The 26,091-nt window shown below is 44.1% G+C and overlaps 2 protein-coding genes across 4 annotated transcripts in view; one reads left to right on the forward strand and one right to left on the reverse strand.

Moving 5' to 3' along the window:
* Positions 1-4,301: 4,301 nt before the first annotated feature.
* PDIA6 (protein disulfide isomerase family A member 6) lies at positions 4,302-25,280 on the forward strand. Its single transcript, XM_079111563.1, has 13 exons — positions 4,302-4,441; positions 9,631-9,772; positions 12,963-13,020; positions 13,613-13,739; positions 16,799-16,905; positions 18,158-18,288; positions 18,666-18,780; positions 19,289-19,429; positions 20,131-20,215; positions 20,331-20,403; positions 21,400-21,558; positions 23,936-24,032; positions 24,811-25,280. The coding sequence occupies exons 1-13, from the start codon at positions 4,423-4,425 to the stop codon at positions 24,877-24,879; spliced, it is 1,323 nt and encodes a 440-aa protein (XP_078967689.1). The 5' UTR covers positions 4,302-4,422; the 3' UTR covers positions 24,880-25,280.
* ATP6V1C2 (ATPase H+ transporting V1 subunit C2) overlaps positions 24,945-26,091 on the reverse strand; it is a 49,095-nt gene continuing 47,948 nt past the window's right edge. For all 3 annotated transcript variants that reach the window (XM_079111561.1, XM_079111562.1, XM_079111559.1), the window contains one exon: positions 24,945-25,957. In XM_079111561.1, coding sequence (XP_078967687.1) covers positions 25,868-25,957 — 90 coding nt within the window. In that variant the 3' untranslated portion in view covers positions 24,945-25,867. The remainder of the gene's footprint in view (positions 25,958-26,091) is intronic.

Genomic DNA, 26,091 nt, shown 5'->3' on the forward strand with positions numbered 1-26,091 from the left:
GGTAGGTGGCTTTTTTCTCAGCTGCTACGTTTTTCTGAAAGCAGGTAAATAGAACTCATAACACGGGACCAGCCATCCACCGTGTCCTATGCATCAAGCTAAGTTTCTACCTCCTTAACTTATTACATGTGTGCAGAAACTTCTCCACCCTTCCACTCCCCATGCCTCTGCTTAGAAGGCAGGTCTTCAGAGGCTTCCTGACCACACTATGAGCTTTATTCCTCCCTGTCCCCCTGATTTCCTATCGGCTCCTTTATTGTTCTTACTATTAATTGTAATCTTTTTTTGTGGCTGTTGTAACAAACTATCAAAAATTGAGCGAGTTGAAACAATGCCAATTTACCATCCTGCAGTTCCACAGGTTAGAGTTTCAAGATGGGTACCCCTGGCTCCAGGCATGGGCTGGTTATGCACCACCGCCTCCTGGGCGCTTCCTACTGCTACAAGCCACCCGCGGTCCCTAGCTCATGGCCCCCTCCATCTTCGAAACCACCAGCACTGGGTCCCTCTGGTGCCACCATCTCCCTGCTGCCTCTCTCCTGCCCTCGTCTTCCATTTTTTTTTTAAATACATTTTTTAGTGATAGGTGGACACAATACCTTTATTTTATTTTTATGTGGCGCTGAGGCTCGAGCCCAGGGCCTCACACATGCTAGGCGAGTGCTTAACTGACCACTGAGCCACAGGCCCAGACCCCTCCTCTTCCCCTTTAAGGACCCTTTATGGGGCCCACTCAGACAAGCCAGGCTAATCTCCCATTTTAAGGACAGCTGACCAGCAGCCCTTGGTTTCGTCAGCCAGCTGCATTCCCCCACCATATAGTGCCACACACTCAGCAGTTCTGAGGGGTGGAGGATGGGCCTCTCTTCTGCCTGCCATGGCGATCAACTCAGCTTCAAATTGTTTGCTTGTCCGTTCCCTTTTGTCTTGTTTGTGAGGTGCGTGGGGATAGGGCATAGTGCTGATGTACAGCACTCAACTTACTGTGCAGAGTGAAGCAATGAGCCCTTCCAGGGAGCTATTATCACACCCTTTTCTACGGAAGAAAACGGAGGCTCAGAGGAGTACCCCAGAGACCTGGAGCTTAGATGCTGAGAGTTCAGCTGGGCTGGGTTTCGCTGCAGAACTAAGGACCCTAATCTCAGCGGTTTACAGTCATAAAGGTGTTTCTCCCCCACACTGCACCTCTACTTTGGGTTGATGTTATTCCTTTATTGTAAAATAAACAAATGCTCTCTTAGTATTTTATTGTGACGATCACGACACCCTCTCATGACGACGGCTAACACTCAGGGGGTGCAAGCCCAAGCCTAATGCTATGCAGAGTGTTTTTCATGGCTTGTCTCATTGAAACCAGGCAGCAATGCTGTGGAAATGCAGTCATATTCCTGTTTACAACCAAGGAGACAAGCTCAGAGGGATGGAGTAGCTTCCTGAGGACACACAGGAGAGAAGGGGGCTAGGGTTTTTCTCCCCAGGTTTATCTGCCTCCAGGCCCCTCACACCCGTCCCGGGGCTTCCTGCTGCTCTCAGCAGGCTCCTGCTTGGGCGCTTCCTCCAGGAACTCCACATTTCTCTCTGGCACTGCAGACTTGGCCTTCCCACCCTCCACTCCACGTCAAGTTCCCAGGACCCTCAGGACTTCCTGCCTCTGTAGCTGGCTCTCAGGTGGCTTCTCCCTCTCCCATTCTTAGTTTGGCTGCTTCTACCCATCCTTCCAAACTCAGAGACTGTTCTTCAAACCCATTAGGATGGTTGTGATCCAAATCAGGGGAAAGAGGCATGGGTGAGGCTGTGGAGAAACCACGCTGCTCGTGGGGCTCGTCGCGGGTGGGGCACAAAATGAGGCCACTGCTAAGGAACGCTGGCAGCTCCTCAGAAAGTTAAATGTGAAATTGTCACAGGAACCCACAGTCCCCCTCTTCAGTATGTGCCCAAAGGCATTGAAAACAGTGACTCAGATTCCTGGGTGCCCACGTTCAAAGCAGCATGACTGACAGCCAAAAGGTGAGAACCACCCGAACGTCCACCAACAGACGACTGGAAAAGTCATAAAACGGAAGAGCATTCAGCCTTGACAGAATGAAATTCAGCCACCTGCTGTAACATGGGCGGACCTTGAATCCACGCACTATGTGCAGTCAATAAGCTAGACCCACGATGACAAGGGGGTGGGGCATAAAGAGGGGGTAGGTTACAATGACAAACTGCGTGCATATTTTACCACAGAGAAGAGACAAACACAGAAGTTATCTTCTCTCGGCTCCATTGTGCCAGTAGCTTCTCTTGATGGGAACACTGCAGGATAATGTGCCTTTGTCTTCTCTGGCCTCTCCACTGGCTGTGTGCTCCCTGGGCCAGTGGTGGTGCCTGGAACGGTACCTGGCATAATTAGGCCATTAGTATGTGCTTCGTTTTAATAAAAAAGGAAACGAATGACAACCACCCTGGTATGCTTTTGAAAGCCTGTCAGTATAGGGTATGCTTTACAGAGGCACCACCCCGTGGGGTGCCCTGCATTTACCCCATAGCCCAGAATGACTGATGCATGGGGACATTTAGCAGGGAGTCTTGCCTGTGCCTCTGTTTCTCCAGGAGGATTAGATCTAAGGCAGACTGGGACAGAGACCACACAGGTCATGGAAGGCAGGGGAAGCGTTGGCCACTCTATCAGTTGGCTCTGTTCTGAGTTGGACTGTGACCCTAACAGCTGGCCTGGAGAGGCAGGGTCAGCTCACAACCTGGGAGTGCAAGTTGTGATATCAGGGGTCCCTGGGGTCCAATTAAGGCAGCGCCATGAACTGGAGGGAAGGAAAATGAGGGGGCTCTGCGGGTGGGAAGCATTGGATTCCCACAGCAGGCAGGAAAAGAGTGACTTTCTAGGGAGAGGAGAAGGGCCTCACTGTCATTCAGTCCTCCACAGCAGCGTATTTCGGGGGGAAAGGGGTAACGCACAGAAAGGCCTCAGAACATTAAGCAGCATTTCACTGGAGCTCCCTCCAGGTGGAAAAGCCAGGCCTGGCTGTCTTCACAGACCACAGCCTTTGTTCTGACTCCACGGAGCCCTGGGATCACTCCTTGGGCTTCCTGGCACCTTCATGCAGAACGGCTGCCTAGGGTATCAGAGCAAAGAGTTCCAGTTGCAGGAAAAAGCAGCTTCCTGCTGCAAATGGAGATCTGGCCTAAGATGTAGGCCCCTGACTCCAGGCAGCTGAGGGCATCTCTGAGCCTGGTTTGCCTGACAGAACTTTCAGCGCAGTTCTAGGGTCACTTCCTCCAGGAAGCCCTCCAATCAGCCATCAGCACTCCTGAATCCCTTTGCCCATGAAAGCTCTGGCCAAAGTCTGAGCCCTTTCACGCACTAAGTACTACAGAGAAACTACGAATACAAACATAAAATGCTCACATCCACTCCAAACACAGGAGTGGGATCAGAATGGAAAGGCACAGTGGTCTCGGCTTAACTTGCGAGGTCTAGAGTACTTTACTTTTGCATGTTTTACAAAACAACTATCCACGTGAACGCATCGCTAGTACCCCGACCCAGGGCAAGAGGGGAGCCCTGCGCGGGAAGAATCCTGCAGCTCCGCCCCGCAGGGTTCCGGGTTCCATGGGGACCGAGGTTCCGTGTGTGCACTGGGCATAGGAACGCAAAGTAACTCAATAAAACAAAGATCTGATGCGTTGGATTACCTTACATACGACGCGCTTAGCAAGTGGCTTCTGACAATCTTCGTGGGCACACGAGGACATCTTATGTCTTTTATTTAATAAGGTTGGAGACACACCGAGGGCCGCGAGTTCCTCTCTCCCGGGATAAATAGGATGGGGACGAGGAGGCGTGAGGGACTGGAGGGTCACGTGAGAGGCAAGGGAGAAAAGAATGAAGAAATGAGAGAAGAAACCCCCAGGCCCGGACTCCCGGGAAAGGCGCCGAAAGCTCAGGCAAGGCTGTGACCCAGGGCCGCCTCGGAGGCCGGCTGGCCCCGCCCCGCCCCTGCGGCCCCGCCCCGCCCCTGCGGCCCCGCCTCCGCAGTTCGTCACCGCCCCGTCGGCCCCGCCCCTCCCCTGCGACCCCGCCTCCGCAGTTCGTCACCGCCCCGTCGGCCCCGCCCCTCCCCTGCGACCCCGCCTCCGCAGTTCCTCACCGCCCCGTCGGCCCCGCCCCCTGTCCTCCGTCAACGCCTCCGTGAAAAAAAAAAACCGAACCGGTGCCCTCTACCCGGCCGCTTCCCATTGGTCAAGCGAGTGAGCGAAGCCCTCTGGGGCCAATGAGCCGCGGCCACGCGCGGTGAGCCCTTCCGGCCCGCCCCCGCCGACCGTCCCGCCGCAGCCAGAGCGGCCGAGGGCGGGACGCGAGCGCGGGGGCGCGGCGGCAGAACTGAGGCGGTGGCGGCGCGGACGGACTGGCCGGCACTCGGCATGGCTCGCCTGGGGCTCGGTAGGCGCGGGCCGGGGACTCGGGAGCGGCCTGCGGGGCTGCGCGCCCCCTCGGCGGGCCGCGTCCGGGAGCGCGCCTGGCGTGCGGAGACCGGCTCCGCCTCGCGCACGCGGCCTGGTTCCGGGGTGGCGGGCGCGGGGGTTCGGGACGGGCGAGGGCGCCGGGGGCCCGGGGTAGCGGGGCGGCGGAGCCCCGCCCGGGCCGGGCCCTCGGGCCGGGGACTCGCGGCGAACCCTGGGGCCTGGTCGCGGCCTCCGGTCCGGCTCGGGTCCCGCTCGGGTCCGGCTCGCGCGTACGGACCTCTGCTGCATGCAGTCGTACCACCTGTTCGGTGCGGCTCCGGGCCCGAACACCGAAGCCCTAGCCCGACGGCCGCCGTGGGTGCTGCCTGACCACGCAGGAGCACTCTGGATGGGCCGAACTGAAAAGCGCGGCGGAGCCCAGGCTCCCCGGAATTAGGCGAAGGTCCTTCTTAGCTACGAGAGTGGCGAAGTCGAGGGTCCCGTGGTCCCCTGGCTGACCTCGGTCACAGCCAGGCACTCTGACCGTGCCTAACGCAGCTCTGGATCCAGCCACCCATTTACTACCTGTGTGACCTGGAGCAAGTTACCAACTATTCTGTGCCAGTGCTAATTCAAAAACTTACTGTATTAATTTTTAGAGTAGAAGAGGTGAAAAGATTTTAGTTTCTCACGAGTGAATGCAGACTAGATTCTGAAAGTGATTGTCAGCTAATTCATTTTTTTAATGAACATAGCCTTTTGGGGAGCCTTCTTGGATTCTAGATGACTGCTTTGGGACCATATACAGTTACTAGCAAGTGTGGGGCAAAGATGTTACTGATGTGAATTTATCCCTTCCTGGGTGCTGGGGAGGAACGGGAGGCCATGACTGCAGAGCCATCTGCTCAGAGTCCCCACACTCAGATGTTTCAATTTCTGATGGTGTTCATTATCACTGAGTTGAATGGCATGTAGATTTTAGAAACAGAACATTACTGACCTCCTTTGTCATAAAGGAGCTCAGTGTTTTGTTTTGAGGGAGGACTGGAGGGAGCAGTTATTGGCTACTTTTATGCTGTCAGTTATTACATGTTCACCATGATATGTTTGATTTCCTTTTCACCCCACTAGGTTATGTTGCCTTTTAAGGAGTTTAGCTCTCAACCTTTACCATTGGATAGCCACGTATACAGGAGAAACGCTTAAAATTTAAAGGCAAACAAAACTCCACCATTACTAAGGAAAAAGTAACCCAAGTCCATATTATGCTGAGTGTCACTAGTCTGACTGTGTGGGAAAAATCCCGCATCCCTTTGGTGGCTCCAGCCTGCAGAGGAGAGTAGGTTATTTATTGCTGTCCCTGATTGCCAAGTGGAAGAACCTAATTCTTCTGCTGTGGTCTACCTAGTGATGCTCCACGGATCACACCACTACATTCTCTGGTCCTTTGGTCGGAAATTTGGGTTACATAACCCTGTTATATCGCGTTCTAATTATGTGACTTTCAGCAAGTCATCCTTTCTGTGTCTCCATTTCCTAACCTACAAGATGGTATGTACCCCGTGGAGTTCGTCACTGAGTTAGTATGTGTAAAATGTTGACAGTGGTGCTGGTCTACAGCAATGTGTTATTGCTAGTTCTGTCCCATAAAAAGGAAAAGAACCTCGGTTCTGGATGGTAGTTGGTCAGCTACTCAGAATGTTAGCCATTAAGGAAACAGACATATTTATTGGGGGTGGGGCAGTTTAACGATTTTTCGCATTGAGCTACTAATAGTGAAAACCTGAAAACAAGCCACCCAGTAGCAGATGGGCAGCATGGTTCCACCACTGTGGTTGCATTGGAGGTAAGAAGTAGTCCATGATTGTGGAGTAGTAGGATTCCATAGAGGATTATCCAGGGTCAGTCTTCATTTTACCCTTATTTAGAGTTAGGACTCTCTGCTTAGGTTCTTGATGTACTTGCTTTGTAAACACATGAAACTCTACTATACTTAACTTCTCCTGCAAGAAAGAAGGTGCTTTCTTTGGAACTAGGGATTAGTTTCTTTGGAACACACACACACACCACTTTTTATTTTTTATTTTGAGTCAGGGTCTCACTAAGTTGCTGAGGCTGTTCTGGAACTTGGGATCCTCCTGCCTCAGCCTCCAGTCACTGGGATTACAGGTGTATACCACTGTACCTCGCACAAAGATTATTAAGTAGCACTATCTGATAGAAATATAGTGTAAATATTATATGTAATCTAGTTTTAAGTTTTCTTGTAGCCACATACTTTTGAAAGGTGAAGAGAAACGCATAAATTAGCTTCAATGCAGTAATGTACCACATAATGATGCTTCAGTTAGTGGTAGAGCACATTCAGAGTGGTAGTCCCGGGCTGGGGAGATAGCTCAGTTGGTAGAGTGCTTGCTTCGTAAGCCTAAGGCCCTGGGTTCAATCCCTAGTACCCCCCAAAAAAAAAAAGAGTGGTAGTCCCATAGGGCTACGCCACCTAACGAAATCCTAACTGTTGTAGTTTGTATAAGTGTGTTCTATGATATTTGCACAGTGATGACACATTTTAGCATGGTGGCACATGCCTGTAATCCCAGCAACTCTGGAGACCAAGGCAGGGGGATTTTAAGTTTGAGGCCAGCCTGGGCAGTTTAGTAACTTATTTCCTATATAATTGTCTCAAAATAAAATTTAGGAAGGGGCTGGGGATGTAGCTCACAACAAGTGTAGAGCACTTGCTGAAGGTGTGCAAGCCCCTAGGTTCAGCCCCCAGCACCAGAAAAAATAAATAAATGGTGTGTTTCTCAGAAAGTATCCGTTCATTAATCAACACACACTTTCATTTACCCAGTATTTTTTTCCCCTGCCAAGTCTTTGAAATGTAGTACATTATTTCTACATTTAGAACACATCTCAGTTTGGGGTGGCCTTGTGTGGCTCATGGTACCATTTTGGACAGCTCCGTCTTTGAGGGAACCCCACTGGTTGGTCTGACTTCAGCTACACTCACCCTTTCCCACCTCTTAAAATAGATAAGGGTCTTCCTGTGAAAGGCTCCTCCATCGCTGACTGGCTCCCTGCCTCAAGCCTCTCCCACTCCACCTTTTCTTTTTTCATGCTCAGATCACTCCAAGAAATCTTCCTGGCTGGGTTGGGGTGGCAGCTCAGGGCTAGAGTGCTTGCCTCACATGTGTGAGGCCCTGGGTCCTATCCTCAGCACCACATATAAATAAATAAAGTAAATGTGTTGTGTCCATCTGCAAATAAAATTAAAAAGAAAAAAAGAAACCTTCTGCCCCACATTGCTTGCGCTGCCCTGCTCATTATAACAAAGCGTCTAGAGAGTCGTCTGTATTGTTCTTTCCAACTTGTTCCGCCTACTCTCCCCAGTCCTCTGCAGATTGGCTGCTGCTTATTACTCCACCACGCCTGCCAGGTGCCCCTGACCCCGTCATTAAATCCAGTTGGCACTTTTCAGTCTTCCCTGCTTTATCACCAGTAGCATTCACTACTGTGGCCCACTCTGTATTTCTCTTAATTTACGGGCCATCACTGTTGACTCATAAAGTCTGCAGTTTTATTTTGTCAAGTTCTTACCACATTAGCCATATCTATAATTCAAGCATAATATACTTAAATAATATAATTGTTTATTCATGCCCAGGTCTACTAAAGTATTTTATCTTGAGCACATAAAGACAGCATGGTTTAATGGGAAAACTTTGGAAATAGGAGTCACTTAACTGTGTTGCATGACCACAGGTGGACCTCTCCCCTCTTCCTCTGGTTATTTACAAAATGAGTATGATTCCTGCTTTCTAGTAGTAATGCTGTGGGAAAATCAAGTGTTTTAATATATGTGAAAATTGAAAGTACTATATGGAGGATTTAGCCACATAACAATAATATTGGTGTGTACTCCTTCCAGAAGAAATTAACCGTTGGGTTATTCTAAAAAGTTCTACTTGAAACCTCCCAAATCCTGTTATGAAGTCAGCATACGAAAACATGGCTGAGATGGCATAGCCACCCTACTTCAAAAGACAGGCCATTCTCACTTAATTTGCTGTGTCTATAGAGTAGAATAAAGAAATCATATGATCTTCACAGATGCTGAAAAGACAGAAATAGACATTTTTTAACAGCACAAATGTATCTATTTCAGCCCCAAAGTCAGCATATCATATAAATGGGAAACATTTCTGTTATGATCAAGAACAAGCCAAGGATATTCTGTATTTAAAATTGTCCTGGAGATAATTTGAAAACTAAAATTACATATATATTAAATGATGGTGAAACTTTGATAGTATTGGCAATTCAGAAAACGAAAGTTCTTAATATATAAGTAAGTTTGTTTAGAATTTGTTTTCCTATATAATTATTAAAAATTGCATTTGTTCCCAGAATAGCCAACAAAAATATACTTGATCCACATTGTTGCTATGCTGTTAACAATAAAAAGAGTCAGTATTATCCCTTGTACATCTTGAGTACCTAAAACTGTGCTAAATTTTTTTCTAAAAAAGTAGAAACAAAAATATACCAGGAGCAGTGATGCACATCTATAATGACTGCGGCTCGGGAGGCTGAGGCAAAAGGATCACAGGTTCAAAGCCAGCCTTAACAACTTAGCAAGGCCCAGTCTCGAAATAAAAAATAAAAAGGGCTAGAGATGTGGTTCATTGATTAAGCACCCCACAACTGTTGCCCTTGAAAGAAGCACAGTCAGTGGGAGAGACAATTATTTTTTGCTTCAAAAAATTTAAAAGGTAGGGTGCTAATACTGCAGGTGAAGAATTTGAGGAATAAATGTTGTGTAGATGGATGGTCCAAGGTCTCGCAGCTAGATGTAATTTCCTAATGTCACGTCCTTGCCCACACAGTGGTAGTAACAGTCGTAGGATGGTTGTAAAGAGTAAAAAGGTCAATTTGTGGAGTGCACTAAAAACAGTGCTTAAAGTTTTTTTCCACTGAAGTTCAAGAATTTTGAGTGGAGACTCTCTTTTCCCTTCTTGCTCAGCGCAGCCCTTGGGGGTGAAGTCCAGAGACTTCAGCACAGCAGGGAGGGCAGCAGGCTAGTGGTGGGCCCAGGCCATCATCTTTGTGAAGGGCCTTGGTTGGTTGAAGAGGACTCTGGTTGCCGGGAACTGTGCCTGCATTGGTGTGCTTTTGTCATTACTCTAGGTCTGGTGAGCTGTACCTTCTTTCTAGCAGTGAATGGTCTGTATTCTTCTAGCGACGATGTCGTTGAATTAACTCCATCTAATTTCAACAGAGAAGTTATTCAGAGTAACAGCTTGTGGCTCGTAGAATTCTATGCTCCATGGTAAGTCAATAAAATAGTGGTTGGTTATTTATGGAACTTCATACATTGGAGAAAATACTGTATAAGTGTCTGATTTTATTCAGTCATCTAGTTTATGTAAATCCTGCTGGTGTAAAACAAGTAGAAGAGAGGGAAATGGGGAGCTGCAAATGTTGAGTCTATTAAAGGCCCTGGGGAATGAATCAGTTAAAAAAAATTGTGGGAGGTGGGCGTTGAAGTAGCTAATTGTTACAAAAAAATAAGAAAGGAAAAAATTCTTTAAAATATCTGTCTTTATAATGAGGTTAGTAAGATGGGGGTGGAAGGGAAGCAATTTTATGAAGAAAGAATCTTGAGCAAAGGGAAGAATCAGTGATGAACTAATTTTCTCTCTTGAAGAGGATCGTTTTCTGGAATATGTAATTAGAAAATCTGGTTTAATTTAAGAATTCTTTCTTGCCTTACACTCATTTCTGGAAAAACCCTATGATGATAAAGATACAATTATCATTGAACTAATGGTGCATAATTGTATATAGTCAGTACAGTATTGCACCGATTGTATTGTTAAGTGTTTAATGCCAAAAAGTAAAATAAAATGAAAGAGTAGAGACAGATGAATGGAAATTGCAAATGTACATGGGACAGTCACTGCTGTCAAGCAGCAGGCCACAAGATCCCCAACAGGTGACACAAACCACTGCCACTGCAGTCTGTGAAGATGAACTATACAGTGAGCTGACCCCCAGAGGAACCCTCTTAAATGTGAATAGTGCCTTGAAGCTTGAGAAGGGGCAGCAAATGAAATTACTGTCAGATCTTCATAATCTGATGGGTGCATTTTTAGGATGTGCCAGGAAAAGTTTTTTCTATATTACTTAAATTAACTTTTTTCCTTTGGTACACCATGAAACTGAGTTTGGGAAACTCAGCACTGCTTCTCATGAAGTACTTCACTTATGGTTCAGTGTAGCAAATTGAGATAAAATTATGCTACCATATTGTGAATTATGTTTGTCTTATTGCCTTATTTTGTTTATTTAGGTGTGGTGATTGAACTCAGGAGCACTTAAACCACTGAGCTACCTCCCCAGCCCTTTTTCTTTGTGTGTGTTTTATTTAGAGAAAGGGTCTCACTGAGTTGCTGAGGCTAGTTTTGAACTCGCAATCCTCCTGCCTCAGCCTCCGGAGCTGCTGTGATTACAGGCATGCACCACCTTGCCTGGCCTGCCTTTATTTTAAAGGCTCCTTTGTTTTTTGTTTGTTAAATCCAGATGCTAATTTCTACATGGCCAGCTCATTTGTATTTGTAAATGTATAAATAGTAATCGATGTTGTTTAAAACCTCCATTCAATTTTTGCAAGTTCACCTTTTATCATTTGTGTCATGGGTGGTTTACTTCGTTTCTGAGAACTACAATACAAGAGAACATTATTCTAAAACTATAAACAGCATAATTGAGAAGGCAGGTCTGGGGTTGGAGGTGTAGCCCAGTGGTAGAATGCTTGCCTAGCACCACAAAAAATTAATAAAGTTGCATCCAAGAAGAGAGGATCTGGATCTGGTGGATTATTATTATTATTACACTGACAGAGTTTTACTGCATACTATTCTGAATACAAAAATGTCTAACTAGAACAGTTGCCTTTAACCTTTTTGCGCTTGGACTTCTTTGACAGACTGGTGAAGGCTTTGAATTCCTTCATAAAATAAAGGCTTTACAGGTGGTAAAGCATACGGGATTGCAAAGGAAAATAAAATGTTGAAACATGGCTCTCGAAATAATGAGATAAATCTTGATATGGTAACATAGTATAGATAGAGAATCCCTTACCCCAAATGCTTGAAACCAGAAGTGTTTGACATTTTGGAGTTTTTAGATTTTAGAACATGTTTAGATTTTACTGGTTGAGCATCCCTGATCCATAAATCTAAAACTTAGGAGCTTGTGTCAGAGATCAAAAGTTTTAGTTTTTGGAATTTCGAATTTGGGAATTAGGGATGCTCAACCTCTACTTCTTTGTTAGAACAGTAACTCTGGCCTAACGACTACCCGAATTCTGAAATGATGGTGTGCATAAATGATTTAAACATCTGCAGCAAATAATGTGATGATATGAAAATAGCTGTGGTTTTTATTAGTGACAAAGTCATAAGTACTCTTTGGCTGTGGAATGTTATTTACATTCACAACTAAAGGAAATCCAGTTTCACTTACAGGTTAATGAAAATTGAGATTTATTTGAATAGTGTTTTGATTTGTCTGCTTGTTGCGTAATATTCAAATTGAAGAGGCTACATGCTCTGACAGTCTCTGGTTTGAGTCCTCTTTTCTTAGATAAATTGAAGTCTAAGCCCTATAAAAAATTTGACTACTGGATTCTGAATATCTCATCTGAGCAACAAAATATACCATATGTAAATAGGTAAAAGCAGCATTTCAGGCATTTTCCTGAAAGATCCTGACTTTCAAATATTGGGGCTGAGGTTAGGCCTCTATAAAGTGATATTATGTAGTGATTAAGAATGTGATATCTAACTAGATATAATGGCATATGCCTATAATTCTAGCTACTTGGGAAGCTGAGGCAGAAGGATTACAAGTTCAAGACCAGCCTTAGCAACTTAGTGAGGCCTTGTTACGAAATAAAAAGTTAAAACAACTGAGAACACAACTCAGTGACATAGTTGCTCCTGGGTTCAATCCTCAGTACCACAAAAATAAGTAAATAAAATGAGAAGGCTGAATTAGATCAGGGAGTGTCAAGCTTTAAGAGGGGTAAGGTCAGTAGCTTACCAAAATGCAGGTTCCTTCTCTGAAAACTGACTTTGTGAGGCCCAGAAATCTGCATGTTGCCTCAACTTTATAGCTCCATGCATAAGGGCCCATTGAGCTGGTAAGTTCTAATGGCCTGTTCTAGTATAGAGTTAAGATAGTAAGAATTTGTTTGAATTCTTGGTTTATTGAATCTTTTTTATTTAGATGATATGAAAAGTGATTGTCATACATATATAAGTAATGAAATGCCCTTTGTTGAATTATTAGACATTTTATTACTTATGACAATCACCGATCCTGTTTTATTGCTAGTCCTCTGGGCAAGCTCCCACCCTGAGTGCATCATACTCAGTAAGACCACTGATGGATGTTTTATGAATTACAGATCAAAGACTAACCGTCACCTTATTTGTGTTTTCTTCACTCAAAAGGTGTGGTCATTGCCAGAGGTTAACACCAGAATGGAAGAAAGCAGCAACTGCATTAAAAGTAAGTTTCAGTCCAGGCATGGTGGCACATGCTTGTTATCCCAGCAACTCAGGAGACTGAGAGGAGGATGGCAAGTTGGAGGCCAGTCTCACCAACTTAGTAAGGACTAAAGCAACTTAGTGAGATGCTGTCTCAAAATAAATAAAAAAGGACTTTGGATGTAGCTCAGTGACTGGGAACCCCCGGGTTCAATTCCCAGTACCAAAAAATAAATAAGTTTCTGAGGTGCCTGCACTCACCTGTGTGTGTCTGAGTGTACAGATGGGTCTAATGCACAATAGGAAGCTGATTTTCACATCATGTAGGGGAGAAGAGGAAAATACACATTTTAGTTTTTATGTCTGTGTTCATTGTTTCCCAACTAATGGACATGATTACTATTGGCCAGACTAGTTCAGGGGGCTGCAGAGTTACCTCTCTGGTCTGGGCTTGGATTCACCCATCCTGCCATTTAAGATTCTCTCCTGGTATTCAGTCCTAAAACCCTAGTAACTGTATTTGTCAACTTCACCCAACCCTTTCTCTTGTGTACATGAGTCAGATGATGCTCTAGTTGAAAGAAAAACAGATTAATTCTTTTCTGTTTCCACAGGATGTTGTAAAAGTTGGTGCAGTCGACGCAGATAAACATCAGTCCCTAGGAGGTCAGTATGGTGTTCAGGGATTTCCTACTATCAAGATTTTTGGATCCAACAAAAACAGACCAGAAGATTATCAGGGTAAGAACTTTTCCTCACTACTCCATTTCCCTGTGAGAACCTGGGATTTTATAACTTGTCAGCCCTGCTACAAGTTTCTCAACCTCTTTGTTCCCGAGTTCCCTTATCTATAAAAGGTATAAAGAGATTCCTACCCCCTGAGGCAATTCTGAATATTAAACTGTCATGCAGGTAAGTTTTTAAATTATCATGTTTTGTAGTCAGTTGTGGAGTTTTGTTTTTATTTTTATTTTTGCTGCTGTGAAAAGAACAGTTTTAGAGGAGGAAAAGTTTATTTGAGGACTCATGGTTTCAAAGTTCTCAGCCCATGGACAGCAAACTCCATTCCTCAGGGCTTGAGATGAGGCAGAACATTATGGTGGAAGAGTGTGGCAGAGGGAAGCAGCTCACATGATGATCAGAAAGCAGAGAAGCTCAACTCACCAGATAGAAAAAATACACCCCAGAGGCACACCCCCAGTGACATACTGCCTCCAGCCACACCCTGTCCACCTTCAGTTACCACTCAGTTAATCCCAGCAGGAGATTAATTCACCGATTGGGTTAAGGTTCTCGTAACCCAGATGTTTCTCCTCTGAACCTTCTTGCATTGTCTCACACATGAGCTTTGGTGGGGACTTCTCACATCCAAACCATAACAGTGTACGCTAGCTTAGGCCCATACCACCGTAGCAGTGGTAGAGAGAGCATCAGTGTGCTGTGCTACCTTCCTGTCTTTCATTAGTTACCTAATAGTAAAGATCTACAAATGTTTTTTACCCTTTACTGCTGTAGGAGTAGGAGCTAGCAAATCAGAGTGAGAAAGACCCTGTAACCTGAAAGTCAGTTTAAACTGTCTTTTGACATTACTGTGGGGTGTTTTGACCATGAATTTGTATGCTTTGTAAACATAGCATTTGAATATTAAAGCTGTTTTTGGTCTCATAAACTAAAAAGATAACCATAAATAGATAACCAAATTCTCTGTTTTGTAGATGAGTAAATTGTGACCTCTACTGAGGTACTGATTTAACTAGAATGACAATTCTGGCGCCAGGCTCCCAAGACTCCGTGTTATCTTAGTCACACTGTTCTTCTGTAGAATAACCCTGATACTTAAGACATCACAAACAGGCTAGGGGTGTGACTTAATGGTAGAGTGTGGTCTCAGCGTGTGCATGGCGCTGGGATAGATCTCCAGCACCATTAAAAGGAAGAAAGAAAGAAGATTACAAGCATCATTTAAGATAATCAGAATTGTTAGGTTGGACCAAGGTCCGTGGTTTTAATGAAAGTATTGGTCATAATGTATTTAAAGCTTAAATTATGGCTGATTTGATTTTAAAATCTTTTCAAAGATTTGATCACACGGGACATAAAGTGGCTGAGCTTGTCTGCCACCATAGTTTTACTGTGTATGAGCAGAATGTGCCTGTGGAGCTGAGTGGGAGAGCCAGCATCACAATAAAACAGAGTCAGTGTGATCCCTGCTGTCCACCTAGCAGAGCAGGGGAGGCCAGGTGTGCAGGATCTGTAGAGAGCTAGCTCAGAAAGCAGCCCTGCCTGGTGTGACTGCTGGCCTTGCCTCATTTGGGCCTGAAGCTAAACAGGACTTACTCCTTTGAGCTTGCTCCTCATCTATAAAATGAAAACCCTATTTTAAGCTATGAGAAGTTTGATTGAAGTCATACATGCAAACCATAGGAGACAAATAGTTGGTAGATATCAGTGTAGTTGGTACATCTCAAGCTGAAGATCAGAATCTTTGAGATAAGGCACTAGATACATCATTTCTTCTAAATGCCTTAGCTCCAAAACTCAATGAAATGATCAGTTTCATATTTCTGAGTAAGCATCTGCTTTGGAATAATAATTTGTTATAGTTTGACTATTTTGAAAAAAAATCAAATGTTTAGAGCATTCTGCTTGCTGCTATTTTTGTAAATAAGATTTTTCAGAACACCATCATCCATGGCTGCTTTCCCAGCAGAACTGAGTGGTTGCAGTGGACAGGATAGCCCACAAAGCTAAAGATGCTCATATCTGGCCCATTACAGAATCTATTGTGGGGAAAACCTCCCTTTCCTTAGTGCAGTTGTGGATTTGGCACATTCCAAATAGATTGTGGAAAGGGCCCTGGTTCAGATGGTGGAGCCATCTTAAGTAGATGAGGTGGAAGGCTGTTTGTGATGAGTCTTGCCTTTCTGTTGTGAAGGTGTGAGGGACACACTGGGTAATGAAAGCCGTGGATCCACTGTACACCTACGCATCTTGAGTGTCGCTGCAGGCTGTCCCTTTCCTCCCTTTACTGATGTTCCAAGACACCTAGGGGTTGCCTGCAACCACGGAGCATACTGAACCCCATGTAGACTGGGTTTTCCTATGCATTTGTGCCTTAACTTATAAATTAGGCACCCTGAGAGATTAACAATGATAACCAATAATAGAATAAAGCAGTTACAATATACAGTAGTAAAAGGTATGTAAATGAGGTCTCCCCGCTTGAAAGAGTCAAGGCAAATACTTTCCTACTATTTGGCCACAGTTAACTGAAGCCATTGCAAGTGAAAATGTGGATAAGGGGCTGCTGTACTTACTAAGTGTAACTCAGCTGCTGACTTTTATGCAAGATGGGGAGAAAAGGCCTGGATTACTTTCCAGCTACTTAACTTCAAAGGCACCTTGTGTCCTACCTTTTCCACACTTCTCTGCCCTCTATCTCATAGAATAGTTTCTTCTGTATTTTGAAATGTTCCCACTTTCCTAACTAGATTACATTTCTTATTTATCTGTGTACACATTAGATATTCAGTAGACATTTGTGAACTGTTCTCATTTGTAGACGGCATTTACTGGTGATCAGCAGATCTTGTATACATCAATAGCCTAAAGTGGAGGATGAGAAATTGGCTTTCCAGGTCTAAAGTCCAGTGCAGAGCGTATTTTGGGAGAAAGGCCTGACATACATACATGTGTTGTTAGAGCCTTTTGCCATCAGGTGGAAGTTTTGAGATAGTGACGGAGAGACACTTCCGGAGGCTGGGCTAAGCATTGTCTGACTGTCCTTTGCTGTCCTGCAGGTGGCAGAACTGGTGAAGCCATCGTGGATGCTGCACTTAGTGCTCTGCGCCAGTTTGTGAAGGATCGCCTCGGGGGAAAGAGTGGTGGATATAGTTCTGGAAAACAAGTAAGGCTGCATAATGTCAATTTTTAATATGTGTCATGACTGTGTAGCCTAAGTGTGGACTTCTTGTAGAAGGTAGATTTTTCTCCCCTAACATTTTAAATTGGCGAACTTTCCATTAAAAAACAATAGGGGTTTGGGTCAACTGATCCTGGGGGGAACCGTCCCCCAGCCTGCTCATTTGGACTCCTCAAAATCAGTCTTGCCATAAGTCCAGTCACCAAGAATAAGGCCCCATGATGGTATCTTAGGCCCAGGCATGAAATGGGAGAATTTGGGCTGCAGAGGAAGAACAAGCTCCAACCAAGGGAGCCACCTGAGATCTCACAGCCTTCACCATTCAGAGGTCAAAGGGATGGGCCAGCTCCTCTCCAGATTGCCTGAGGGCAAACACTGATGAAGTCTATATGAGTTCTTGGCCTGCATCTGTGGCATTCAGCCTGAAATCCATGGAAAATCTTACATGAATTATTAGAAAGAGGAGGAAGAATTAAGATATTCCTATTCCAGTGGCTGTTGTCTTAGATGCCCTTGTATGAAATAGGAAGTTTTCCATTTAGAAGACTGATAAAACTAGCTTCTCTATACAGATTTAGAGCTACCCAGAGATTCTAAGATCAAGCCTTTTATTTCAGACTTAGGTATTTGATAAACACAGTAGCATGGCAACAAAAAACAATGTAGCATTGCTGGCTGCTTCTTAGGTTCAGTGCCAGAGAAAATTCTTTGAACAAAACAGGAGGTCTGGCAGTGTGGCTCAGTATTGCACCTGCCTAGTCTGTGAAGTCATGGGATCACCAAGAAAAAAGAAAGAGAAAGGATAAATTTTTTTTTTTTTTTTTTTTTTTTTTAGCTTTCTTGAATAATAGTGACTATATATGAAAATGTAATGAACTTTAGTCATGTAGGATGTCCTGGGCCAAAGTAGCAACTGTGCTTGATTCTGAACTAGAACAGTGTTGTGGTGCTTCTTTGAGCTATCACTAGGTTGGTCTTTATAAAAATACAGCAGGTGAAAGAGTTGGGTACAGATTACATGTTATACTGAACATATTCATAATTATTTGAAAATGAAGACTTTACCAAGGAAAAAAAATAATAAGGAATGACCCCAATTCAAGTAACAATTTTATTCACTATAAAGAATAAAACTTTGTTATGATGTAAAGCTAATATGGGTGTATACTTATATATTTGGAATAGGAAAGGTGTTCTTTTTGGCCATGTTATGATTAAAGGATGCCATAAATTGCAGGGCAGAAGTGATAGTTCAAGTAAGAAGGATGTGATCGAGCTGACGGACGACAGCTTTGATAAGAACGTCCTCGACAGTGAAGATGTGTGGATGGTTGAGTTCTATGCCCCTTGGTGTGGACACTGCAAGAAGTAAGTGCTTCCCCAAGGCCGTCTGTCCGTCACAGTGCTTCCAGTGCATTCTTCCTGCTTACTTTGAAGGAGGTGAACTAGAAGAGCAGATAATCTCTGAGCTCTCCAGAAAACTTGGACTCTAAATGAGTGTTTAGTGTTGACAGCAGTGCCCAGAGTCTCTGTCACATCTGTGTAGATCAGCAGGGGCTGGCTGGTGTTGAGGGGGCAGTGAAGACTGGGAAGCAGGTGTGAAGGTAGCATCATTTCTTTTGTGAAGCTGCACAAGGTATGTTCCAGGTGTGACGTGAAACAGGGACTGGGCAGAAGGGCACTGATCAGTCAGAGCCCCTGTGCTGTGAGGTAAAAGCGCTTCTGAGATGCACATTTTTTGATAGCCTGGAGCCTGAGTGGGCTGCTGCCGCTACAGAAGTAAAGGAGCAGACCAAAGGGAAGGTGAAGCTGGCGGCCGTGGACGCCACCGCAAACCAGGCTCTGGCCAGCCGCTACGGGGTGAGTGCATCTTAAGACTCGGGCTTTGGGAAATACACAAGGTTTTCAAGCGTTACTTGATTCATTACTTCAGTCCTCCCTACAAGGCGGGAGCAGAGACGTTGAACCATTGAAGAGACAAGTCCCTTTGTCATCCTGACTCTGGAGTCTGGAGCTTAGGGTGTGGGGGTTCTTTGTATCACTTGAACCGGAGGCTGATGGGAGGCTTCAGCTGCCTCTGCTTTCTCAAGTTGTTTACATGGCTTCTGGAAGTTGGTCAGTCTGTTCTACAGCATGTAGACTGTCTTAATTAAATATCAGGGCTTGAATAAGATTTGACTGAACCTTGCAGTCAGATTATTAAAACTCCATAATTGACAGAATTCTGAGAGTCATCTGTCTGACATTGATGCAGCTGCAGAGTATTTTTTCTATGGTATATGATGTTTTAGAAACCATTAAGATTGCTTGGGTTTTTTTGTTTTTGTTTTTGTTTTTTAATTAAATTTTAACTTGATTTTTAAAATAGATTAGGGGATTTCCTACAATCAAGATATTTCAGAAAGACGAATCTCCTGTGGATTATGATGGTGGGCGGACAAGATCTGACATAGTGTCCCGGGCCCTTGATTTGTTTTCTGATAATGCCCCACCTCCTGAGCTGCTTGAGGTAAACTACTTCAACCATTGGTAGTAAGGAAAGCTTTGCTGGTCTGATAATAAGAAATGTTAAAGCAGAAATGACAGGGTTGTTTTGTTTGGTTTTTAGTCTTTTCAATGTAAGCTTTTTATTTCCTTTTTAAAATACTCTAGTTTTGAACTTACAAATGGAAAAAAATGTCTGATAAATTTTGCTTCTTTTTGTAACTGATCAGGATTAAAATAATTACACTGTGAGTAAAAACACGTAACCTTCTTAAAAATAGAGTGAATTTATTCACTTATGATTAAAATGATAGCCAACATTTATTGAGTACCTAATCACAGAAGGGACACTGCTCTAGTGTTTTTATGTAGGTTTTTCTCCTTTGATTTTCACATGAATGCTGAGAAGTAGATACTGTATTCATCTCCATTTTGCATAGGAGACTGAGGCCCAGAGCCTCAAGCTTGTGAAAACGGTCCAGGTGGGTATGAGCTATTTAAATGAGTAAGTGGGCCTTGTGTTTTCAGAGATGCTTGGAGTAGGTGCTCCTGAACAAATGACAAAAACCTCATAGACAGGGTTGTTGGTGTTTCTGTACAAGGAAGCATTACTTGAGAGGAGTCTCTTCTGCAGTGGGAGTGCTGACACTGAGCCTTTATTTTTGAGCTTACCTGGTGTTGTGCTGTGCAGCCTTGCAACTGTCCCTTGTCTTCTGGGTCCCACAGATAATCAACGAGGACGTCGCCAAGAGGACGTGTGAGGAGCACCAGCTCTGCGTTGTGGCTGTGCTGCCCCATATCCTTGACACAGGTGAGCCAAGAGAAGCTGCTTCCCATTGGTTGCCCTATGCCAGGGGCCTGAAAACACTTTGTAAATGGATCGATATTATTTTTACTCTTGACTTTATTTTGTCCATTAAAATTAGGAGCTGCAGGCAGAAATTCTTATTTAGAAGTTCTTCTCAAGTTGGCAGACAAATATAAGAAGAAAATGTGGGGGTGAGTTGTGCAGCTTACCACTGTGTGTGTGGGTAGGTGGGAGGGTGGGACTTCCTGAAGGCGGTGCCTTCTGTGTTCTCAAGGATGTGCTCCTCTCTTTCCCATTGTGTGTTTTATTTAGGATAGAGAAATGATTGCCATGCCATCTAAGAGGGGGAGAGGCAGCTCTTGACCCACAGCACACATTTTATTTTTCTCATAGTTATCATATTTTAGCTCCAGTGGCAACGAGTTCCAGGTTATTAGCAAGCAAAAATTAGTGATATAACTGAACTGTAGTATTGCCTTCAAAGGCTAAATAACGAATACAGGGCTAGGGATAGAGCTCAGTGGGAGCACTTGCCAAGGAAGGAAGAAGGGAGGGAGGGAGGAAGTTTCCTTACCCACCTTTTGTGGGGTTTGTTGGGTTTGGTTTGGTTTGGTTTGGTTTGGTTTTTGGTTCTGGGGGTTGAACCCAGGGATGCTTTACCACTGAAGTACTACGCCAGACCTTTTTATTTTTAAGACAGGGTCTTATCTAGTTGCCCAGGCTGGCCTTGAACTTAGCAGTCCTGCTTCAGCCTCACAAGTTGTTAGGATTTGGGGCATGTACCACCATGTCCAACTTCCTTACCCATTTCTGAGTGAGGGCAAATTTAAAACAACATATGTCTCTATCTTCCTGTTTGTCTTCTTGCCCCTCATCTTTAGTGTCCATTGTTTTCCCCCAGTACCCAGTGCTCTCTGCTGCCCCTCTCACAATGACTTTGCCCTCCTCCATTAGTTCAACAAAAACATACCTACAAACCCAAGAGGGTGCATTAAATACAAATAATATTGGTGGGATTTCAGGTAAAAATGGGAAATTCATATAGTTTAGTGGACATTATGGAGATTGGGACAAAAACGATCTTAAAATAAAGCAGTTAATTCTGAGGACTTTATTAAGATTTACTAGCTAGATTTCTAACTAATTTAAAAGACATCTTTGCCCTAAAAATCAGTCTGCTTTTCTAGGTGGCTATGGACAGAAGCTGGAGCCCAATATGAACTTGAGAATGCACTGGGTATTGGAGGGTTTGGATACCCTGCCATGGCAGCCATTAATGCACGCAAGATGAAATTCGCTCTTCTTAAAGGGTCTTTCAGTGAACAAGGCATTAATGAGTTTCTCAGGTAATTTCTTGTTTCCTTAGTTGTTTATTGTTTTGATCTGTTTGGTTCTGTTGTGGTTTTTCATTTTAGTTAAATATATATAAATCAGCAATAAGCGGAATTATTTTTCATTTAAACTTAGAATTCTCTCTTTATAAAGTAGGGCTTTTTAAATCAGTTTCCTATGCTGTATTCTTTTTTCCATGGAAATAGTCTACATAGTGCATGATGAGACTGTCCCCTCAGGCCACCTTGTTACCCTTCTGTGCACCTGGCCTTGGGCTCATTCCAGTTCTCATAGGAGCTACAGGCAGCCTTATCTCACCCATTCCCACCCTAGAGTGCTTTGTACTGCTGACCTCAGGTAATGTGGTTTCCATTTCTGGGCACTTGGCTTTGGAATGTAGTTACTTGAAAATGGGTGTGCTTCCTTAAGTTACTCCTTTACCTCGCAAACAACATGCATTCTCAAATTCACAGCCATTTATAGACCTGACTCTCCTCTGCTATTTAACTCATCCTAAAACTGATTTGATCATCCTTTAGGCAAATACGAAGCCTTGACCCAAAGAGATTTTGTTTACCAAGTCTGCTTCTTTCCTTGTTCATTTCTTATGCTCAGCATTCAAAAGGTGGCTCAGAGGGTTCTGAACAGTGAATAGTCAGTATGTGTGAGAGTCTGCACCACTTCTGCCGCCATATTTCCTACTCTTGACCCAGAAGTCTGGGGACTCCATTGTGTGACAACTGTGGGTACCAGAGTCCATGTCTGGGGGTTGCATCTCGGCCCTGCTTGAATGTTGCCTGGGACAAGCTGGGGCCAGCTGAGAGGTCAACTTCAGCCTGGGCTTGGGGGCAGGCCCTGGTTATTCCTTGCCAGGACTGTGACTTAGGCACATGGCATAGCTTTTGTACACACACACCCCCAACTCCTTACTTATTTTGATGGGATACTAGTACTACCTCCTATACGATTCCTATGTAGACTTTGGTGACTGTGTAGTCACCAAAGAAAGTGCCAGGGACACAGCACGCATCTACACGTACCTGTTGTTTTTAAGACCATATACAGTATGAGACCCATCATGATTTGAATAATGGAGAGGAAGGTATTACATTAAAGGGTTTGTTGTAAACCTGCTCCTTTAGAAATTATTTAAACAAAGGGGGAGGTAGATGTATGTAAGAAGCAATAAACATGACATCAAAGTAGACATTTTAGGGCAGCTTTTTAGTTTGCATCTGCCCAAAGCAGTGTAACAAATGGAACTCAAGATAAGGTTTTTCTCTTTTTTCCTTAATTTTTAAAAATTATTATGGAAAAAGTCAATTATTATGAAAAAGAGAAACTAAAGGACTTTTGTTCTACTTGTTTTCAACTTTAGCAGCTAGCAACTAAAGTCAGCCTTATTTTATCATCTGCTTCCTCTGCCAGTATTTGAAAGCAAGTTCCCTCCATGTCAGCCAAAAAATATATTTCATCATGTACCACTAAAGGACAGCTTTCCAAGACTAGTCACAGTACTATTATTGTACCTTAAAAAACTAAATGATTTGAACTGTCAGTCATCTCGATTTTATGGTTTATTTCATTTCCAAATGAGACTATACATTCTTGTCAGTTAATGGAGTGTTTTCATATAAAGTTTGGGGACGGCTTAAGTTTGTGATTGTCATAGAATTCTATTTGTTCAATCGTAAAGTTAGGATTTTTAGAATTTGAATGCAGCTAAATCTCATAGAATTTGCTTTTCTAGTATTTTTCTAATTGGACTTGTTTATTCTGGCCCATTGCTGTCACTTCTTCTACAGTTAATTTCATTGCTGTTACCTTGAGTTTCTGTGGATTGTTGGGTGATCTCTACGTAACTGCACTGATAATATTTTTAGCTCTGGTTTTCCAATAACCAGATTACAAGAAGCCTGTGGTATTTTTCAAGTGAAAATGTTCACGCCTCACTGCTAAGCAGATATGTACACCAGTTCTCTGCCAGCCGCAGCCCTGGGTTTGCTAAAACCACTCCCCTCACTAATGAGTGACATGCTCTGTACAAGTTCACAGTTTTAGAAAACATCATTCTCAGGTAGCCCGTGTTCTAAATCAACCTGGGTAGTTTTATGTACTTTTATTATGGCTTAGCAAGTTCTAGGACTTTAAGAACTCCATAGTGCCTGGCTTTAGCAGATGCAGAGGCCTCAGGAGCATCCTTTCTGGCTCCGTGGTCCTTGACTGGAAAATAATGCTGTTCTTCAGCTACCTTTCAGGAACATACTGTAGCAAAAACATGCCTCCAGGCAGACACAGAGGGTGTTTCTTTCATTCCTTTCTTTGATCTTTTTTGACTGTCGAGTCATCAGTAGTCCATCATAATGTGTGTGTTCTGCTCTTTTTCCCAAGGGAGCTGTCTTTCGGGCGTGGCTCCACAGCACCAGTGGGAGGTGGTGCCTTTCCTGCCATCACTGCCAGAGAGCCCTGGGACGGCAGGGACGGCGAGGTGAGTGCTGGCGAGGCCAGCCACGCGGCTGAAGAGCCCTGTGTCCTCTCTGCAGGCCTGTGTGTTCTGCAGCTGGAAATGAAGTCCTCCATCTGCCAGGCCCAGGCTGGTGCTCCTGAGTGTCCTGAGTCCTGCGCCTCTTCAGAGGCTCTTTCCCTGAAGACCCTTTTCCCTCTCACATGAAAAAGTGCTACACAGCACTTTGGGGCTGTCACCAGTGACCATTTCTTAGGATACCTGGTTATACAGTTAGCTCAAAGTGTTTTTATGTTTCATTAATCTCCCTTAAATTCCCATTGAGACACTCAGAAGCAGCAGTTCACCAAATAATAGACAATTCAGATCTTTGTAAATCTGAGTGGGTCTGACAAACATCCAACTTAAAAGTTCAGTGGTGAGGCCACTTTCCTGATTGTTCCCCATAAGGTGAACCTGTAACCTGGAACTCATATACTTTGTCTCAGAGAAATGTAAAACAATAGCTTTAAATTCAAATTTCTATACAATTCTGTCCCTCTTCTCAAAAGACAAGCATTAGCACCCTCACCTGGCTTTCAGTTTTGGAAGAGAACAGGGGGTGTTGTTAAAATCGCGCCTCAGCCAGTTCTCGGTGTTTCCGTCTGTATTGTAATAGGCACAGAGGACAAGGAAGAGCCGGTCCAGGGGACGGGCTGGCAGGCTGGAGACCTGTAGAACTGAATTTGTTCCTGTGTTAGAGAGGGTGGACCTTTCTGGGGCCCGCCGTCTGTAGCTCTGACCGTGGCTTTCTGTCCCCCAGCTTCCTGTGGAGGATGACATCGACCTCAGCGACGTGGAGCTGGACGACCTGGAAAAGGATGAATTGTGAGAGCCACAGCCCAGGCTTCGGGTCAGTTTCTTTTCTTGGGAGTGAATGGATTTTTCCAGCAGTGAAGGAACATTCTTTATAATCAGACTGATCTACCAGTGGCCTTTTTAACCAAGAAGTAGCACTTGATTGGTCATTTGAAAACACTGCGACAGTGAGCTTTGGAATCTCAAGAAAACATTGAAAAATTCTATGAATTGTTGTAGCCAGTGAATTGGTTTGTATTCTCTCACATAATATTTTGAAGAAAACTGGGCTGTAGAAACATTTTCCCTCCCTCTGACTGCTGCTTGAATGTTCTTGGAGGCTGTTTCTTATATATAGGTTTTTTTTAAATGTGATTTCTTCATTTGAATATCAATGGCTTTTTCCATTAAAGAATAAAATGATATTTTGGACAATGCCGATAAATGTATATTAGTGTCCACATCATACAGAGTCTGATGTTCAGCAGTAAATTAATGTTATGAACTAATGACCCTGGCTCTTCCTCCCTGTGAACTGTTTTTAAAATGGAAAACAAGACGCTGACTCAGATGCTGCCTTCGGGATGCGCACAGTGCAGGGTCCACACAGGGAATCTGGCTGTCAAATGAGTTCTGCCTCTCCTACCCCCAAATTTGCCTTTGGGCTGTCAGCAGTGACCATTTATTAGGATACCTGGTTATATAGTTAGCCCAAGGTTTTTTATGTTCCTACTAATCTCCCTTAAATTCCCATTGAGACGTGAAAGTAGCAGGTTACCACGTTATAGGAAATTCAGATTTATGTAAAACCCAAAAAACAAAGTTTTGAATTATGTTAGAACACAAGAGACTTCAAAGGACTGAGCATTTTATTGTAACTTAAAAAAATAAATACACTGTAACTAATTTTTGTGAGCAATTTCTCTGAAAATCCCAGTTTCGTAGGACTCATCCTCTTCCTTAGAGGACGCAGCATCTACCGTGTCGGCCTGCCTGTGAATCAGCGGTGCCCACAGGCCTTCCTAATCAAGAAGGCCAAGGTCAAGGTGGAAGTAGACGTAGGGGAAGTAGTCTTGGTTACTGAGTTGTAGCCCAGGGATCTCCACAGACGCCTAGGAGAGAGGACATGGCAGTGTTCTTAGTACAGAAATGGTTTGTTTGCCTGTGTCTTTTCGAGGGAGTTTTCTCGAGGGAGGCACTGACCACACATTAGGATCTGTACAGTGCTTCACTCACACTCGAGTCC

Source organism: Sciurus vulgaris (assembly GCF_902686455.1).
Source record: "Sciurus vulgaris genome assembly, chromosome: 14".
Classification (NCBI taxonomy): domain Eukaryota; kingdom Metazoa; phylum Chordata; class Mammalia; order Rodentia; family Sciuridae; genus Sciurus; species Sciurus vulgaris.

Bases quoted from the DNA above. Each gene is read 5' to 3' on its own strand.
- PDIA6 (XM_079111563.1), top strand. The intron at 20,404-21,399 runs GTGAGTTGTGCA...CTGCTTTTCTAG, and splicing joins TATAAGAAGAAAATGTGGGG to GTGGCTATGGACAGAAGCTG. The intron at 21,559-23,935 runs GTAATTTCTTGT...CTTTTTCCCAAG, and splicing joins GGCATTAATGAGTTTCTCAG to GGAGCTGTCTTTCGGGCGTG.